The sequence below is a fragment of the Oncorhynchus masou genome, chromosome 27 (genome assembly GCF_036934945.1).
Source record: "Oncorhynchus masou masou isolate Uvic2021 chromosome 27, UVic_Omas_1.1, whole genome shotgun sequence".
Lineage (NCBI taxonomy): Eukaryota > Metazoa > Chordata > Actinopteri > Salmoniformes > Salmonidae > Oncorhynchus > Oncorhynchus masou.
Genome location: NC_088238.1, coordinates 37,720,362 through 37,740,681, shown reverse-complemented (window position 1 = coordinate 37,740,681; position 20,320 = coordinate 37,720,362). Strand labels below are relative to the sequence as shown.

General features: G+C 42.2%; 1 protein-coding gene across 1 annotated transcript in view; it reads right to left on the bottom strand.

Annotated features, from left to right (window-relative positions):
- Positions 1-20,320, bottom strand: part of zgc:109889 (uncharacterized protein LOC553542 homolog) — a 59,872-nt gene that overhangs the window by 14,103 nt on the left and 25,449 nt on the right. Inside the window, 4 exon segments of the mRNA XM_064940112.1 lie at positions 891-1,008; positions 1,643-1,796; positions 16,341-16,475; positions 17,522-17,661. Coding sequence (XP_064796184.1) covers positions 891-1,008; positions 1,643-1,796; positions 16,341-16,475; positions 17,522-17,654 — 540 coding nt within the window. The 5' untranslated portion in view covers positions 17,655-17,661.

The following is a 20,320-nucleotide window of genomic DNA, read 5'->3' as shown; positions in this document are numbered from 1 at the left end:
ATATGGACAAATATATATAAATAAATATAAAAATATATAAATATAAAAATCGTCCGATTAATCAATATCGGCTTTTTTGTCATCCAATAACCGGTATCGGCATTGAAAAACAATCGAACTCATATATATATATCATGACAGTTTACAATCTAAGGTCACACCAAGTAATTTAGTCTCCTAAACTTGTTCAACAGCAACACCATTCATCACCAGATTCAGCTGAGGTCAAGAACTTAGGGAATGATTTGTGCCAAATACAATGCTCTTAGTTTTAGAGATGTTTAGGACCAGCTTATTAATGGCCAACTTTTTCAAAACTGATTGATGAGAAATTATTTTTTTTGTAATGCATTTTACAATAAGGCTGTAACATAACAAAATGTGGAAATGGTCAAGCGGTCTGAATACTTTCCGAATGCACTTTAGATGTCCGAAAGAGGGGTTATAACTGAAGTTGTCTTTAGACAGCAAGAGGGGTTGTGTTTCTCAGGGAATGGGAAGTAGAATGGGCCTGAGGGTGTGGTTGAGTTCAACACACACAGTCCGGATTATAACGCAGCAAAGCAAATTGAATGTGAGATAAAGACAGAATGATAAACAGAAGCATGTGGAGATGCAAAGAACATAGCAGTGAAGTAGTAATGGATGACATTCTCTCTTTCCCCATCCAAGCATACAGTATCGTAAAGTTCAGCACACCCTCACACACACTGGAGTGACTCTAGTGACAGAAGTTGACTTGACATGTTTGAACACAATCACTGTCAGCAAGGAGACAACTACCAGAGGCACAGAGCGAAAGAGAGAGAGAGAGGCAGTGACAGAGAGAATGAAGAGACCGAGCACACACGCACCTGCACACTTGCACACACACATATACACACACACACCTTCTGTCGTCTCTTCTCCTTCCTCTTGTCCTCCGTGGCCTGCAGCATCTTTTCTTTCCACAGCATGAAGAAGTAGGAGGGGTCTGTATAGAACTTCAACGCATCCTTCTTATCATCCCTGGAGAGAGGGATGGAGAGAGAGAGAAGGGAGGAAGAGAGAGATCGAAATGGGTCAGGTGCATTGCACCTTTTGCATTAGTCATTCACAGTGTTGGGTCAGTGACGTGCCTTTCTCAGCATCAGACTGGGATTCACAGCAATGGTGAGGATGATCTTACCTGTATGCTTTCAGCGAGGTGGTGGTTTAACTGACCTACAGGCTGACTATTGGGGCTGAGTATACTGAGGTACTGACCTATAGAGACTGAGTATGTTGATAGGTGGAGGTTTGTCACAGCGATGGTACATCACCACAGGGTTGGGGACAGAGGTCTAACTAACCAATAGGAGATAAGTTGCCTAAAGTCAAAATGAGGGGCGGTGTACAAAACAAATGAATCAGCCATTGGATAATCTCTAACCAATCAGAGTATCAAAGCCAATAATGGTAGGCTCGGCCGGCTCTGGCCCAACCCATCGGTTTCTGGGACCAATTCAAACAGTCGGAATGTGTTTGCATTCTACAAGACGTCAGGGAGGAAAGCAAATCCAGACTCATTGTGGAGAAGAAATGCTGGTGGGTGTGGTGTTTGGCAAGATCGGTGTGGATGGGTAGTCAGGCTAGAAGATGAGTATACTAAAAAGGTACCGACCTATAGGTACTGAGTATGTTGAGCGGTGGAGGTTTGTCACAGCGATGGTACATCTCTACCACAGGGTTGGGGACTGAGGTCCGTGAAACCACCTGTTGGTCTTGGATGGTGCTGCTCTTAAACGCTTTACGCATGTTGATGTCCTGCAGAGAGACTGGAGAAGACAGACAGACACACACAAAACCATCAGCATGTTTATGGTGTATATGAATGAATTACATTTTATTTTCGTGTCAATTGGCATCCCATCCCATATGGGATTAATTGACACAAACAAACAGAATAATTCACTCGGGTAATTAAATGATAATTGTCCTCTCTGGTGTTCTCTACATTGTGCACCGCATAAAGAGTGAAAAAAAGGAAGGGTTAAAAATCAATACACAATATTAAATTACATCCCTAGAGCAGTAAAATAACATACATACAGTACCAGTCAAAAGTTTGGACACGCCTACTCATTCAAGGTTTTTATTTTATTTTTACTGTTTTCTACATTGTAGCATAATAGTGAAGCCATCAAACCTATAAAATAACACATATGGAATCATGTAGTAAGCAAAAAAAAAGTGAAAGCCACCCTTTGCCTTGATGGCAGCTTTGCACAACTCTTGGCATTCTCTTAACCAGCTTCACCTGGAATGCTACTCCAACAGTCTTGAATGAGTTCCCACTTATGCTTAGCACTTGTTGGATGCTTTTCCTTCACACTGCGGTCCAACTCAACCCAAACCATCTCAATTGGGTTGAGTTCGGGTGATTGTTGAGACCAAGCCATCTGATGCAGCACTCCATCACTCTCCTTCTTGGTCAAATAGCCCTTAGACAGCCTGGAGGTGTGTTGGGTCATTGTCCTGTTGAAAAGCAAATGATAGTCCCACTAAGCACAAACCAGATGGGATGCCATATCTCTGCAGAATGATGTGGCAGCCATGCTGAATAAGTATGTCTTGAATTATTAAAAAAATCACAGACAGTGTCACCAGCAAAGCACACCCACACCATAACCTCCTTCATGCTTCACGGTGTGAACCACACATGCGGAGATCATCCGTACACCTACTGGGAGTCTCAAAGACACGGCGGTTGGAACAAAAAACTCAAATTTGGACTAATCAGACCACAGGACAAATTTCCACTGGTCTAATGTCCATTGCGTGTGTTTCTTGGCCCAAGCAAGTCTCTTCTTATTATTGGTGTCCTTTAGTAGTGGTTTATTTGCAGCAATTCGACCATGAAGGCCTGATTCACGCAGTCTCCTCTGAACAGTTGATGTTGAGATGTCTGTTACTTGAACTCTGTGAAGCATTTATTTGGGCTGCAATTTCTGAGGCTGGTAAACTCTCAGGGATGCAAACTGGTGAGGGCCCAAAAAGGTGACACTTATTTTCTAATCCCTGCTAGTGAGAAATGCAGGTTTTTTACTAATTAAACAAAGAATATGATCTACATGATCAGTCTCGGTGTGTAAAATAAAAAGTGGTTGATGTGAACCTAACTCGCAGCTAACAAATATATAGAAAGCAATTCAATGTTATTTGTTGCCTAGACTTTACTGCAAATGACTCAGGTCTTGAGAAAAAAACAATACACTAATATTTCAGTTAGCCAAGACAGCCTTTGTAATAGAATGCTTGTGACCACACACATAAATATTGCACTTGTCCCCCCCCCATCTTAACCAGTTAACCAGTAAAAGCCTCATTTTCACTCAATTCTCTCATTCTGAAAATTAACCATATACTGTAGAGGGAAAACATTAGTTAACAGATAGTGGTTAGTTCGTTAGCTAGTTAATATTTCACACTGATTGCCAGAGTCCATTAAGCAACCAACGCGTTATAACTTGAACGGCAAGGAGTCGTATACCAGTTAACGTCAATACTATAGAGAATTGGTTAGGTTACTAAAGTGTTAACTCATCTGATGTTGTAACGTTAGGTAGCTAAAGTTTGCTGTCTGACATTTTTAGCAAGCAAATTTTGACAACATAAACTCAATTATTTGATCAGATGAATTGGCTAATGTTTCTCAACATATCTCTGGCTAGCTAATGGAGAATTTGATCCAGATAGAAAGACAACTAACAATGCTAATACTTGTTCCACCATACTTTCTCCCTTAGGCCTCACCTCAAACTTTCCAAATGCCTGTTGTTTTTCGGTTACAGCTCATGAAGTACGCTTCATCACCTTCTTACCCCCGTCTCACGTAGGTCACCTATTTTGGATTCAAAACGGCGAATTTCACCAAAAGGTGACTAGTTTGCATCCCTGAACTCTAATGAACTTATCCTCTGCAGAAGAGGTAACTCTGGGTCTTCCTTAACTGTGGGTCCTCATGAGAGCCAGTTTCATCATAGCACTTGATGGTTTTGGAGACCGCACTTGAAGAAACTTTTAGAAGTTCTTGACATTTTCTGCATTGACTGACATTCATGTCTTAAAATAATGATGGACTGTCGTTTCTCTATGCTTATTTGACCTGTCTTCTGTATACCACCCCTACCTTTTCACAACATGACTGATTGGCTCAAACGCATTAAGGAAAGAAATTCCACAAATTAACAAGGCACACCTGTTAATTGAAACGCATTCCAGATGACAACCTAATGGAGCTGGTTGAGAGAATGCCAAGAGTATTCTGTCATCAAGGCAAAGGGTGGCTATTTGAAGAATCTCAATATAAAATATTTTGATTTGTTTAACACTTTTTTGGTTACCACATGATTCCATATGTGTTATTTCATAGTTCTGATGTCTTCACTATTATTGTACAATGTAGAAAATAGTACAAATAAAGAAACACCCTTGAATGAGTAGGTGTGTCCAAACTTTTAACTGGTACTGCATATATTGAGGAGCGGTGTCCTGGACACAGGTTAAGCCTAGTCCTGGACTAAAAAGCTACATCAATGGAGCATGCTCTTAAATCCAGCACCAGGCTTAATCTTTGTCCTGATCGTATCAGCAAAAAAAACATACTGGTATCTAACATAACCGAAAAGAGGGATACAATACATATACAGTAACATTTCTCCAGTCGTCAAGTTCAGGACAGCGAACAATACATTACAACATATACAGTAACAAGCCACAGGAACAAGCCACAGGAACCTTTATTGTCAGCTTAGTGTGGCTTAAATCACCCCTTGCATGACCCTACACCTTTAAACCAACAAAGTCATGCTCAGGGAGGAATGCTCTAAATGGGCTACAGTGTGTGGTGGCCTCCCAGCTCTGAAAGAAGGGATTATGACAATAACAAAAGACCCAAGCCATGGAACCACCCCCAAATCCATCCATCTAATCATGCCCATGGAGCAGTGCTCTCCCTAGACTACAGTGTGGCCAGTGACACCCCATGCCATGCCAGAACGGATAATGGGGAACAATAGAAGGATCAGCATTAAGATCAGAGCACATTAAGGGTTACATATAGCATGTCCTAACATAATCCATATGTTCCTCATATCTACAAAAGGTAAAGATGTGTTAGTAGCAGATATTATATTGACACGGCTTTATTTATTTTTTTAACCTTTATTTTACTAGGCAAGTCAGTTAAGAACAAATTCTTATTTTCAATGACGGCCTAGGAACAGTGGGTTAACTGCCTGTTCAGGGGCAGAACGACAGATTTTGTACCTTGTCAGCTCGGGGATTTGAACTTGCAACCTTTCGGTTACTAGTCCAATGCTCTAACCACTAGGCTACACTGCTGTAGAAATGGTACAATAGTCTGCCAGGGTGTGTGCGTGTGTGTTACAGCACCATCTGAGAGATCCTGGATCCCTGCACAGTGGTGTGAAATCCCCACAGGGTTTAAGGGATTAACAAAACACACACACAGTTGAAGTCAGAAGTTTGAAATACACCTTAGCCAAATACTTGTATACTCAGTTTTTCACAATTCCTGACATTTAATCCAAGTAAAAATGTCCTGTTTTAGGTAAGTTAGGATCACCACTTCATTTTAAGAATGTGAACATGTCAGAATAATAGTAGAGTGATTTATTCCAGCTTTTATTTCTTTCATCACATTCCTAGTGGGTCAGAAGTTTACATGCACTCAATTAGTATTTGGTAGCATTGCCTTTAAATGGTTTAACTTGGGTAAAATGTTTTGGGTAGCCTTCCACAAGCTTCCCATAATTAAATTGGGTGAATTTTGGCCCATTCCTCCTGAGTCAGGTTTGTAGGCCTCCTTGCTCGCACACACTTTTTCACTTCTGCCCACACATTTTCTATAGGATTGAGGTCAGGGCTATGTGATAGCCACTCCAATACCTTCACTTTGCTGTCCTTAAGCCATTTTGCCATAACTTCGGAAGTATGCTTGGGGTCATTGTCCATTTGGAAGACCCATTTGCGACCAAGCTTTAACTTCCTGACTGATGTCTTGAGATGTTGCTTCAATATATCCACATACTTTTCCTTCTCATGGGGCCATCTATTTTGTGACGTGCATCAGTCCCTCCTGCAGCAAAGCACCCACACAACATGATGCTGCCACCCCCGTGCTTCACAGTTGGGATGGTGTTCTTCAGCTTGCAAGCCTCCCCCTTTTTCCTCCAAACATAACGATGGTCCTTATGGCCAAACAGTTCTATTTTTGTTTCATCAGACCAGAGGACATTTCTCCAAAAAGTACGATCTGTACTGTGCAGTTGCAAACCATAGTCTGGCTTTTTTATGGAGGTTCTGGAGCAGTGGCTTCTTCCTTGCTGAGTGACCTTTTAGGTTATGTCCATATAGGACTCGTTTTACTATGGATATCAACACTTCTGTACCTGTTTCCTCCAGCATCACCTTTGCTGTTGTTCTGGGATTGATTTGCACTTTTCGCACCAAAGTATGTTCATCTCTAGGAGACAGAACGCATCTCCTTCCTGAGCGGTATGAAGGCTGCGTGGTACCATGGAGTTTATACTTGGGTCAGGTGTTTGGAAATTGCTCCCAAAGGATGAACCAGACTTGTGGAGGTCTACAATATTTTTCTGAAGTCTTGGCTGATTTCTTTAGATTTTCCCATGATGTCAAGCAACGAGGCACTGAGTTTGAAGGTAGGCCTTGAAATACATCCACAGGTACACCTCCAATTGACTAAAATGATGTCCATTAGCCTATCAGAAGCTTCTAAAGCCATGACATTTTCTGGATTTCTCCAAGCTGTTGAAAGGCACAGTCAACTTAGTGTATGTAAACTTTTGACCCAATGGAATTGTGATACATTGAATTATAAATTAAATAATCTGTAAACAATCGATGGAAAAATTACTTGTGTCATTGTTTCAAATACTTGTTCTCCCCACTGTATATGTACACATACAGTTGAAGTCGTAAGTTTATATAAACAAGTTTTAATGACTCCAACATAAGTGTTTCAACCACTCCACAAATTTCTTGTTAACAAACTATCTACTTTGTGCATGACACAAGTAATGTTTCCAACAATTGTTTACAGACACATTATTTCACTTATAATTCACTGTATCACAATTCCAGTGGGTCAGAAGTTTAAATAAACTAAGTTGACTGTGCCTTTAAACAGTATGGAAAATTGCAGAAAATTATGTTTCTTCTGATTGGGCCAGAATTCACCCAACTTATTGTGGGAAGCTTGTGGAAGGCTTGTTTGACCCAAGTTAAACTATTTAAAGGCGATGCTACCAAATACTAATTGAGTGCATGTAAACTTCTGTGATGAAAGGAATAAAAGCTGAAATAAATCACTCTACTATTATTCTGACATTTCACAATCTTAAAATAAAGTGGTGATCCTAATTGACCTAAAACAGGGATTTTTTTTACTAAGATTAAATGTCAGGAATTGTGAAAAACTGAGTTCAATGTTTTTGGCTAAGGTGTATGTAAACTTCCGACTTATCTGCGTGCGCACGCACGCACACACACAAATGCGAAAAAGTATGTGAACCCTTTGGAATGACCTGGATTTCTGCAAAAATTGGTGATCTGATCATCGAAGTCACAAAAAAAGACAAACAGTGTGCTTAAACTAATAACACAAATTGTATTTTTGTCTATATTGAATACATAATTTAAACATTCAGTGTAGGTTGGGAAAAGTATGTGAACCCCTAGGCTAATGCCTTCTCCAAAGGCTAATTGGAGTCAGCTTACCTGGAGTCCAATCAATGAGACGAGATTGGTGAAGTTGGTGAGAGCTGCCTTGCCCTATAAAAAAATACTCACACAATCTGAGTTTGCTATTCACAAGAAGCATTGCCTGATGTGAACCATGCCTCGAACAAAGGAGATCTCAGAAGACCTAAGAATTGTTGACTTGCATAAAGCTGGAAAGGATTACAAAAGTATCTCTAAAAGCCTTGATATTCATCAGTCCAAGGTAAGAAATGTCTACTTTCTATGGAGAAAGTTCAGCACTGTTGCTACTCTCCCTGGGAGTGGCCGTCCTGCAAAGATGACTGCAAGAGCACAGCGCAGAATGCTCAATGAGGTTAAGAAGAATCCTAGAGTGTCAGCTAAAGACTTACAGAAATCTCTGGAATATGCTAACATCTCTGTTGACGAGTCAACAATACGTAAAACACTAAACAAGATTGGTGTTCATGGGAGGACACCACGGAAGAAGCCACTGCTGTCCAAAAAAAACATTGCTGCACGTCTGACGTTTGCTGACACCAGGGCTGGACAGCTTTCTATCATCGATGGATAAATTAATTCCCAAGTTTATCAAGACATTTTGCAGGAGAATGTTAGGCCAATTGAAGATCAACAGAAGTTGGTTGACGCAATAGGACAACAACCCAAAACACAGAAGTAAATCAACAAAGAATGGCTTCAACAGAAGAAAATACACTTCTGGAGTGGCCCAGTCAGATTCCTGGCCTCAACCCGATTTAAAATGCTGCGGCATGACCTCGAGAGCGGTTCACACCAGACATCCCAAGAATATTGCTGAACTAAAACAGTATTGTAAAGAGGAATGGTCCAGAATTCCTCCTGACCGTTGTGCAGGTCTGATCCGCAACTACATAAAAGTTTGGAGGTTATTGCGGCCAAAGGAGGGTAAAATATTTTCCACCCTGCACTGTGAATGGTTACACAATGTGTTCAATAATCAATCAAAGTTTGTCACGTGCGTCAAATACAACAGGTGTAGACCTTACAGTGAAATGCTTATTTACAGGCTCTAGCCAATAGTGCAAAAAAAGGTATTAGGTGAACAATAGGTAAGTAAAGAAATAAAAACAGCAAAAAGACAGTGAAAAATAACAGTAGCGAGGCTATATACAGTAGCAAGGCTACATACAGACACCGGTTAGTCGGACTGATTGAGGTAGTATATACATGTAGATATGGTTAAAGTGACTATGCATATATGATGAGCAGAGAGTAGCAGTAGCGTAAAAGAGGGGTTTGCGGCGGGACACAATGCGGATAGCCCGGTTAGCCAATGTGCGGGAGCACTGGTTGGTCGGCCCAATTAAGGTAGTATGTATAGTTAAAGTGACTATGCATATATGATAAACAGAGAGTAGCAGCAGCGTAAAAGGGGTGTTGGGGGAGGCACACAATGCAAAGAGTCTGGGTAGCCATTTGATTACCTGTTCAGGAGTCTTATGGCTTGGGGGTAAAAACTGTTGCGAAGCTTTTTTGTCCTAGACTTGGCACTCCGGTACCGCTTGCCATGTAGTAGTAGACAGAACAGTCTGTGACTGGGTTGGTGGGTTCTTTGACAATTTTTAGGGCCTTCCTCTGACACTGCCTGGTGTAGAAGTCCTGGATGGCAGGCAGCTTAGCCCCAGTGAAGTACTGGGCCGTACGCACTATCCTCTGTAGTGCCCTCTTCACAACTGTCTTGGTGTGGTTGGACCATTCTAGTTTGTTGGTGATGTGGACACAAAGGAACTTGAAGCTCTCAATCTGCTCCACTACAGCCCCGTCGATGAGAATGGGGGCGTGCTCGGTCCTCCGTTTCCTGTATTCCACAATCATCTCCTTAGTCTTGGTTACGTTGAGGGATAGGTTGTTATTCTGGCACCACCCGGCCATGTCTCTGACCTCCTCCTTATATGCTGTCTCGTTGTTGATCAGGCCTACCACTGTTGTGTCGTCTTCAAACTTAATGGTGTTGAAGTCGTGCCTGGCCATGCAGTCGTGGGTGAACAGGGAGTACAGGAGGGGACTGAGCACACACCTGGGCGCTCCAGTGTTGAGGGTCAGCATGGCAGATGTGTTGCTACCTACCCTCACCACCTGGGGGCAGCCCGTCAGGAAGTCAAGGATCCAGTTGCAGAGGGAGGTGTTTAGTCTCAGGATCCTTAGCTTAGTGATGAATAGCATTCTCACATAGGTGTTCCTTTTGTCCAGGTGGGAAAGGACAGTGTGGAGTGCAATAGAGATTGCATCAACTGTGGATCTGTTTGAGGGGTATGCAAATTGGAGTGGGTCTAGGGTTTATGGGATAATGGTGTTGATGTGAGCCATTACCAGCCTTTCAAAGCACTTCATGGCTATGGACATTAGAGCTACGGGTCCATAGTCATTTTGTCAGGTTACCTTTGTTTTCTTGGGCACAGGGACTATGGTGGTCTGCTTGAAACTTGTTGGTATTACAAACAGTCAGGGACATGTTGAAAATGTCAGTGAAGACACCTGCCAGTTGGTCGGCACATGTCCGGAGCGCACATCCTGGTAATCCGTCTGGCCCTGCAGCCTTGTGAATGTTGACCTGTTTAAAAGGTCTTACTCATGTCGGCTTTGGAGAGTGTGATCACACAGTCGTCCGGAACAGCTGATGCTCTCACGCATGCCTCAGTGTTGCTTGCCTCGAAGCAAGCATAGAAGTGATTTAGATCATCTGGTATGCTCGTGTCACTGGGCAGCTCGCGGCTGTGCTTCCCTTTCTAGTCTGTAATAGTTTGCAAGCCCCGTCACATAAGACGAACGTCGGAGCCGGTGTACTATGATTCAATCGAAGCCCTGTATTGACGCTTTGCCGGTTTGATGGTTCGTCACAGGGCATAGCAGGATTTCTTATAAGCTTCCAGGTTAGAATCCCGCACCTTGAAATCGGCAGCTCTACCCTTTAGCTCAGTGTGAATGTTGCCTGTAATCCATTGCTTCAGTGGGGACGACATCCTCGATGCACTTATTGATAAAGCCAGTATAGTACGGCCAATATTAAAAACAGTCAAATGCTTCTCAAAGATGCCCTCTGGTGGTCAAACTAGCACTAACTAGCAAATCAAATCAAATGAAATTTTATTTGTCACATACACATGGTTAGCAGATGTTAATGCGAGTGTAGCGAAATGCTTGTGCTTCTAGTTCCGACAATGCAGTAATAACCAACAAGTAATCTAACTAACAATTCCTAAACTACTGTCTTATACACAGTGTAAGGGGATAAAGAATATGTACATAAGGATATATGAATGAGTGATGGTACAGAGCAGCATAGGCAAGATACAGTAGATGGTATCAAGTACAGTATATACATATGAGATGAGTATGTAAACAAAGTGGCTTAGTTAAAGTGGCTAGTGATACATGTATTACATAAGGATGCAGTCGATGATATAGAGTACAGTATATACGTATGCATATGAGATGAATAATGTAGGGTAAGTAACATTATATAAGGTAGCATTGTTTAAAGTGGCTACTGATATATTTACATCATTTCCCATCAATTCCCATTATTAAAGTGGCTGAAGTTGAGTCAGTGTCAGTGTGTTGGCACCAGCCACTCAATGTTAGTGGTGGCTGTTTAACAGTCTGATGGCCTTGAGATAGAAGCTGTTTTTCAGTCTCTCGGTCCCAGCTTTGATGCACCTGTACTGACCTCGCCTTCTGGATGATAGCGGGGTAAACAGGCAGTGGCTCGGGTGGTTGATGTCCTTGATGATCTTTATGGCCTTCCTGTAACATCGGGTGGTATAGGTGTCCTGGAGGGCAGGTAGTTTGCCCCCGGTGATGCGTTGTGCAGACCTCACTACCCTCTGGAGAGCCTTACGGTTGAGGGCGGAGCAGTTGCCGTACCAGGCGGTGATACAGCCCGCCAGGATGCTCTCGATTGTGCATCTGTAGAAGTTTGTGAGTGCTTTTGGTGACAAGCTGAATTTCTTCAGCCTCCTGAGGTTGAAGAGGTGCTGCTGCGCCTTCTTCACGATGCTGTCTGTGTGAGTGGACCAATTCAGTTTGTCTGTGATGTGTATGCCGAGGAACTTAAAACTTGCTACTCTCTCCACTACTGTACCATCGATGTGGATAGGGGGGTGTTCCTTCTGCTGTTTCCCGAAGTCCACAATCATCTCCTTAGTTTTGTTGACGTTGAGTGTGAGGTTATTTTCCTGACACCACACTCCGAGGGCCCTCACCTCCTCCAGCATTAATGGCAACAATGGCTGACACTTAATAACTTGCCGTAGAATTCTGGGGTAGCGCGCAAGCTGTGCACGATAGCCCCCTTTTTTCCCCAATTTTGCCTAAAATGACATACCAAATCTATACCAATGCAAGGATATGCATATTCTTGGTACCATTTGAAAAGAAACACATTGAAGTTCGTGGAAATGTGAATGTAGGAGAATAACACAATAGATCTGGTAGAAGAAAATGCTAAGAAAAAAAAAATTCTACCACCATCTTTGAAATGCAAGAGAAAGGTCCCAGTTCCAGCCATCACTCTGGTTGTAATTCAGATGTCCACAAGATGGAAGCAGTGTATGTGCAACGTTTCAGACGGATAACTTGAAGTATGAGTGAACTACATGACACATTAGTGTGAAGTCAGCCAGGTACATTTGGGCAAATTGTGAAGGAGACATTTGCATTCATATTACATTTTTCTGCAAGAATATTGTCAAATCTGTATACTTGGACTTTGATTTAGCTTTTCCAGTATTAGTAGCCATATTATAAGTTCAACATTTACAAAACAACCAGTTTTCATAACTCTGAATATTCTTATAATTTTTGTCCAAAAGGAAAAGGCATGCTGTCACAAAATGTTAGCACCTACATTTAGCGACAGATACAGAGTTTCCGGATACTCCCGTTCAGCCCAGCTCATTGGCTATCTAGCTAGCTTTATTTGACCCCGATTGGTGCTTATTTGACAAAGATACAGTTGATCAAATGAAGACCGGCCGCGTCATCGGTGAGCCATGAAGGCGTCACTCTCTGACCAAATTTGGTGTCCTATAGGTTATACCACACCCCTAATGATATAGTGAAGTCTGGTTATGTTCTAGGATCTCTGAAGAATACATACAAATGTGATTTGCTTGGTTGAAACAACGTTTAGGGTTAGATTTTCACAGATTCCTTTCTTTGCAAATTTAACATGTGGAAATCCAAAATCGATCGTGCATGTTATATGGACCTTTTTAGGATATGAAAAATTATTTTATCGAACAAAACGACACTTCATGTTATCTCTTGTACCCTTTCTATGATATATTCTGAAATCTTTCTCTGATTTAAGTACACATTTCACCTTCAGAGGTGAATTTATCAAACCTATCGCAGTGAAAAAAAGTGTTTTGATGTTAGGAGCTCTCCTCAAACAATAACATGGCATTATTTCACAGTAATAACTGTAAATTGGACAATGCAGTTATATTCAATTCATGTTAAGTTTTCAGCCGATATAAGACACTTATATATACCGGCATTTGTTGTTTCTCTAAAATCTGCGATGGTGACACAAGGCGCTGCATGATTTACAACTGTCAGTACACACCGATCTTGACAACCCATTTCTGCATGGACCTTGCTTTGTGCATGGGGGCATTGTCATGCTGAAACTGGAAAGGGCCTTCCCCAAACTGTTGCCACAAAGTTGGAAGCACAGAATTGTCTATAATGTCATTGATTTCAGTAGCGGTAAGAATTCCCTTCAGTGGAACTAAGGGAACTAGCCTGAACCATGAAACAGCCAAAGACATTATTCCTCTTCCACCAAACTTTACAGTTGGAACTATGCATTCGGGCAGGTAGCGCTCTCTTGCCATCCGCCAAACCCAGGTTCGACCTTTGGACTGCCAGATGGTGAAGCGTGATTCATCACTCCAGAGAACGCATTTCCATTGCTCCAGAGTCCAAAGGCAGCAAGCTTTACACCACTCCATTGCACATAGTGATTTAAGGCTTTTGTGCGACTGCTTATCCATGGAAATCCATTTCATGAAGCTCCCGACAAACAGTTCTTGTGCGGATGTTGCTTCCAGAAGCAGTTTGGAACTCGGTAATGAGCCGAGGACAGACGATTTTTACACGGTATGTGCTTCAGCACTTGGTAGTCCTGTTCTGTGAGCTTGTGTGGCCTACCACTTTGAGGCTCAGCAGATGTTGCTCCTAGATGTTTCCACATCACAATAAAAGCACTTACAGCTGACCGGGGCAGCTCTAGCAGGGCAGAAATTTGACGAGCTGACTTGTTGGAAAGGTGGCGTCCTATGACGGTGCCACGTTGGAAGCCACTGAGCTCTTCAGTAAGGCCATTCTACTGCCAATGTTTGTCTATGGAGATTGCAGAGCCGTGTGCTCGATTCTATACACCTGTCAGCAACAGGTGTGGCTGAAATGGCAGAATCCACTCATTTTAAGTGGTGTCTACATACTTTTGTATAGTGTATGTAGCGGTGTAATAATGCTATATGGATGTACTGTTTTATCTTTTTTTTTATGTTTAATGTAAGTGCCTTAATGCGTTTGGACCCCTGCCTTGGTAGCAGCTAATGTGGATCCCTAATAAATACAAATACCTCCCTCCCATGTATCACTGCAGACATCTTACCCTTCACTTCTGTCAGCGGGACTTAGACACACACACGATACACAAAGAAACCACACACACACACACACACACACACACACACACACACACACACACACACACACACACACACACACACACACACACACACACACACACACACACACACACACACACACACACACACACACACACACACACACACACACACACACACACACACACACACACACACACACACACACACACACACACACACACACACACACACACACACACACACACACACACACACGAGGCTCATCGATTAGTAATCATCTATTAAAGATATACTCTGGCTATTCTGGAGGAGGAAAGCCACTGACACACACACCAAAATATTCAAGCAGACAAACCACAAAGCCAGAGTCAAAAACCAAATATCCACAGGAACAACAACCACAACCCAAATCATGCACCCATGTACGCATAAACGAACGTACACACGTGCGCACACTCACACACTTTAAAAAGCACTCACCCCTATCCGTTTAGTCTGACACCTCTACAGGCTAGAAAAAGGTCAGCAGACACACAAACGCACGTGGCTGGTTCGTTTGAAGGTCAGACAGTCGAGAGTTTATAATGCACGCACGCACACAACACACACACACACACAAAAAGAGTGCTTAGCCATCACACTGACAATGCAACTCCCTGTGCGTTGCCAATACAGTGCTTCTCTATGTGGCTGAAGAGACAATGCATTCCTATGTGGACTGAAAGAGAGAGATACTACTCTAACAGCACACAGTGTGTAAGGTATGGATGGAATGGCTGAGTAGGAGACAGGAGAGAAGAGAAAAGCAGATTAAAAAACTAGAAGAGAGAAGCGGAGAAGAAATACGATATGAGAGGGAAGAAGGACAAAAGAGGAGGGGCCAGAGAGAAGGGGGAGAAAACGGGGAATAGAAAGGTGGAGAACACGTGTAGGAGAAAAGAGGAGTGGAGGATATGATAGAGGCAAGGTTATTATTAGTCATGTAATACAGTGCTTCTCTCTCAGGTGGTCAGCTCATCCCTCCTGAATCCAGTGTGTGTGTGTCTGTGTTCATCCCTCCTGAATCTCTAAGAAAAGCTGGGTCACTTCACTACTCCACTGCAGCACTGTAGCAGGCCACATGAAATAAAATACTATAGTATCCTGTAGTATTACTATATTTATATACTATAGTATTCACTATAGTGTTTTGAGGAAAGCTTAGTGATGAGCTTGGAGGGCACTATGGTGATCCTCTTATCCAGGTGGGAGAGAGCATTGTGTAGTATAGTATTCTACAGTACACTAAAAGAATACTATAGTAAGCACTACACGATCAAGGGATACTACAGTGTGGAGTATAATATTCTACAGTATACTACAAAATGATGTAGTAAGCACAACACGATTGAGGAATACTACAGTGTGTAGTATAATATTCCACAGTATACTCCACAATAACAGAGAATTTTATACTAAGTAATTTAGTATTTTATATTAAACTGTAGTCTTTTCTATGTGGGACTGCACAATACACACTCAATCAAGAGTGGATAGATCATATGCTCAGTGGGATCCTGTGGGATCCTTGGGACAACCCTGCCCTAAACCCTAACCTTAACCATAACCCTTACTTTAACATTTTAACTTCAATCGGGTGACGTCAGAGTTGAGTCGTCACAAGCATCCCACTTTGCATTTACCAATGATATGCACATTCCAAATTCCACCAAAGACAGAGTGGCTGCATTCAATCACACTAGCACTGGGGAAAACCTCACTGCTGCAAAACAGATAGAGAGCTGCATTCACTCAGTGAAGCGGCTGTCGGTGAAATGTTGCTGCTGCTATGCTTTATCCCATGTACCAACACACTTTGTCAGGTGACAAACTAAGATGAAAACACACCTTCTTCCACGGTGGAGTCTAGCTGTGTGACTTTGACAGCCAGTATGTCTACTCTCTCCTGTAGGTTGTTCATTCTCATGTAGAAGCTGTTGGCTTCATTGAACAGCTCTCCAAAGATGTCCTCCGCATGACGACCTGCAGGAGGAAGAGACACATTAGTACACAGGATAACACACACACCTTAATCAATGGGCAGGAATTCTCTATAGTCTCACTGCAGGGTGCTGTGCCCCCCTGCAGAGCTGCTGTCTGACATCCAGCAGAGAACAATGCATTATAGTCCGCCTGCTCCACAGTGTGTACACACACCTTATCAAGGGACTCTGCATATATATATATATATATATATATCTCAATATAGATATATAACAATATAAATTAAAACAGCACCTACTGTAACATCGCTGGGTGCTATGTCAGGTTATTGACTAGATATAAGGACTTATCATTGTTATAGCACTGATACATATTGTACCACACATCAATAATGTAGTCTAACACTGAGTGAAGGTGGTTTCAAAGCACACTCAAGTGCACTTCAGTCATTGTCTCTAGGGTGGAGAGGTGGAAGTCGGAGTTGCCTTTTAGTCTAATGAAGCTTCCCTGTCAAAGGAATACCATTAGACCACAATAACAAGGTGTACTTACTTTACTACGCAAGGGATTGTACCCCAAAGTGAACACATTAGCAACCACTGGTGTAGAGGCTACTGGCATGACTAACAGACTATTATTCAAATTTATTAAATAAATAAAACCCCCTTAGACACAAAGTCCTTAGATATTTATGCTATCCCATAGAAGTCATAGGGCAAAGCTGGGTGAATGTAGAGCCACAAATACTGGCAATTTGTATTAGCTTCAACAGTCCGCCTACTGGTAAGTGTCCATTATTATTATCTGCAGGTGTCTGGGTCAGAAAGTCAAGCTAATCTATTCCCATCTCAACCTCTACAGCAGACCTGATCAGCATACAGGATAATTCTATAGGAGATCAGGATAACCCTAGGAGGCACAGACCAGTGAGGAGATGGATGGATTTCCAATAGGAGCACGGATCATGGCCTCACATGTTTAAACCATGCTCCTATCTCTCTCTCCTGCCCTTCACTGATGTGTTTGTTTCACACAAATAACAACCCCGCCCCCGGTGCACACACACCGTGCACACACACACTTACTGAGGCTACCAAGCTGTTTGATGATGGCAGCGAGGGTGCTATTGGTAACACACTCCAGTTCACTGGTGACTCCATCAGGTACTGCACCTCGACACAGGTGTCTCGGCTCTATACTGCGTTTTACCAATGGCATGGTTTACCTATGGGGAGAGAGATGGAAGAAAGAGTGAGAAATGGACAAAAAAGTGAGGGAGGGAGAGAGAGAGGTGTCTGGGCTCTATACTGCACTTTACCAATGGCATGGTGATTCATCTGGGGGAAGAGATGGAGAGAGAGCTGTAAGTATTGGTAGAGAGAGAGGCAGTAGGAAAGACAGGGTGACAAAAGAGGAAGAGTAGAAGGAGAGTTAGACAAAGGGAAGAAAGAAGTAGGGAGGGAGAAAAGAAGCACAGGAAAAGGATAAATCAAAAGTGAACATCACAGAAGACATGATATTACACTAATCAACTCAGACAGTCAGGTCAGATATCCACAGCGATTAACTAAATACAAACTGCCTTCTGATCAGCCTGTAGGCCACAGAGATAACCATCTCCACTGACTTAGAGACAGTGACCTGATCTGGGTGACTGGCTCTGTTAATATTGGGCTGGTGTCAGGCCCCCGGGGACCAGTTGCCTGCCAAGCTGCTTTGTGTCAGTGCGACTGGGATCTGTACAGGGTCCAATGAGGCGGAATGGTTGGTTCAGTGTTAACTGTTAACTGCCACAGCTTGTGCTGCTACTGCTGGGCTGTCTTATCACTGGTGAGAGGACAGAATAAGGAGAGCCCCTGAACGCGTAACAAATGGCATCCTGTTCCCTATATAGTGCACTACTTTTGACCAAATCCATATGGACCCTGGTCAAAGGTAGTGCCCTATAAAAGGGAAGAATATGCCATATGGGATGCACCCCTATGATGATGATAGGGGAGCACAATGTCTTTGTAGAAAAAGACGGAAAAACTCTGCTGAGAAGAACGCTCTCTTCTCCCTCTCCAAAAAAGCTACACGTGAGATGGAACTGTAGCTCCTCTCTCTTTCTCTTCTGAATTTGGTCCATGGCCTCTTCTGCCCTTGGATTTTAACTGTGTGATGTGTGTCAGACCACACACACACACACACACACACACACACACACACACACACACACACACACACACACACACACACACACACACACACACACACACACACACACACACGAGAGAGAGAGAGCATGTATGCATGTGTGAAGTATTTATGTCAGTTCTCTATGTGATAGTAATTGTGACGATGATTATCTTGGAAGTGTGGGAGTGTGTGTAATATGCAAATGAGGCATGAATACATAGTAACTTAAACCCAGAATTTATGGTAATGTGATGTTATTAACACATCTTCAAGTTTTATGTAAAACTGAGAGTTTGTAAAAATGTGAAACAGTTAAGGAATTTAGAAAACATTGTTGTACACTATTTTATGCTAATTAAATACATCATAATATGCTAATTAGTCTGGGCAGAATTAAAAACTACAGCATGTTAAACCAATATATTTAAAATCAGAGGATCATATTGTCAACATAATTTATGTTTTATGCAGAACTGGGAGTCACACACACAACAGGGGTGGTAAGAATAATTGGGATTACATGATAATGAACAAAAAGCAGGGTTACTATTCAATAGCCCAACTGATTAGGCCTAGAGTGCCAAATAATATGCCCAAGCCTGTGCCCATGCACGCACGCATGCACACACACACCCATAGCACCCCCACCAACACCCACACACCCCCCCACACCCACACACACACACACACACACACACACACACACAGAGAGAGAGCATGTATGCGTGTGAAGTATTTATGTCAGTTCTCTATGTGATAGTAATTGTGACGGTGATTATCTTGGAAGTGTGGGAGTGTGTGTGGAATGGCTGACTTCCACAGCACTGACCGGGGAAAACACACAGACACACACACCGCCTTCCAACGGAGATGGAAAAAGGGAACCAGGGCACAAATGAAAAGTGATGATGAGCGCTATTTATGTGTGTGTGTGTTGGATGTTTGGTTTGTCCCAATTCAGCTCTGCCTGTCATCCTAACAGATAGGGTTGCAAAGGATCGGAAACTTTCCGGTAAATTTCCGGAATTGTTCCATGGGAAGTTAAGCCAGGGAATTTTGCTTACATTTATCAAAAAAAGTTAGCCTATAAACAGTAAACTTTTTTTGTGGGATACACATTAGGCAATTCTAGGTCTCATGCACATTTTGGTTAAACTGTCCCCAATTCAATGGAATTGCAACCCTCTTCTTCCATCATATGTACAGCTGATTCTCAAGATCTTGCACACTATTGAGCCAATACTACTACACTGTCTGAGCCAAGGACTACATGCTTTCTGGTAAGTTTTGATTACAATACAGGGTAGGGTGAACATATTTTAGACAACATACAGATTTTTTTGTTAACTAGTAAATAGTAGCCTACAGCAAAGTGTGTTTAAATAATTTCTAACTTGTTAACAATTTCTGCTAGTTAGTTTTTGCTACCATGTAGGTTTTAGCTTGCTTGAGCCTGCTAACCGAGGAGTGTTAATTCACCTGTTTCCATACATGTTTCATTTTAAAACATTTATCTTACAAAAAGGAGTTGTTTAATTTAACTGCTTAACTATTTATCTGTACATGGAATTGTATTTTTTCTTTATTAACTCTGTTTCCCTAATATTTACAGAAAAATTCCATGGCACTATCTGCTGTGTGGAGACATTTCACTGCAGCTAATGTAGAAGGAAAATATGTGTACATTTGCAAATACTGTACCAAAT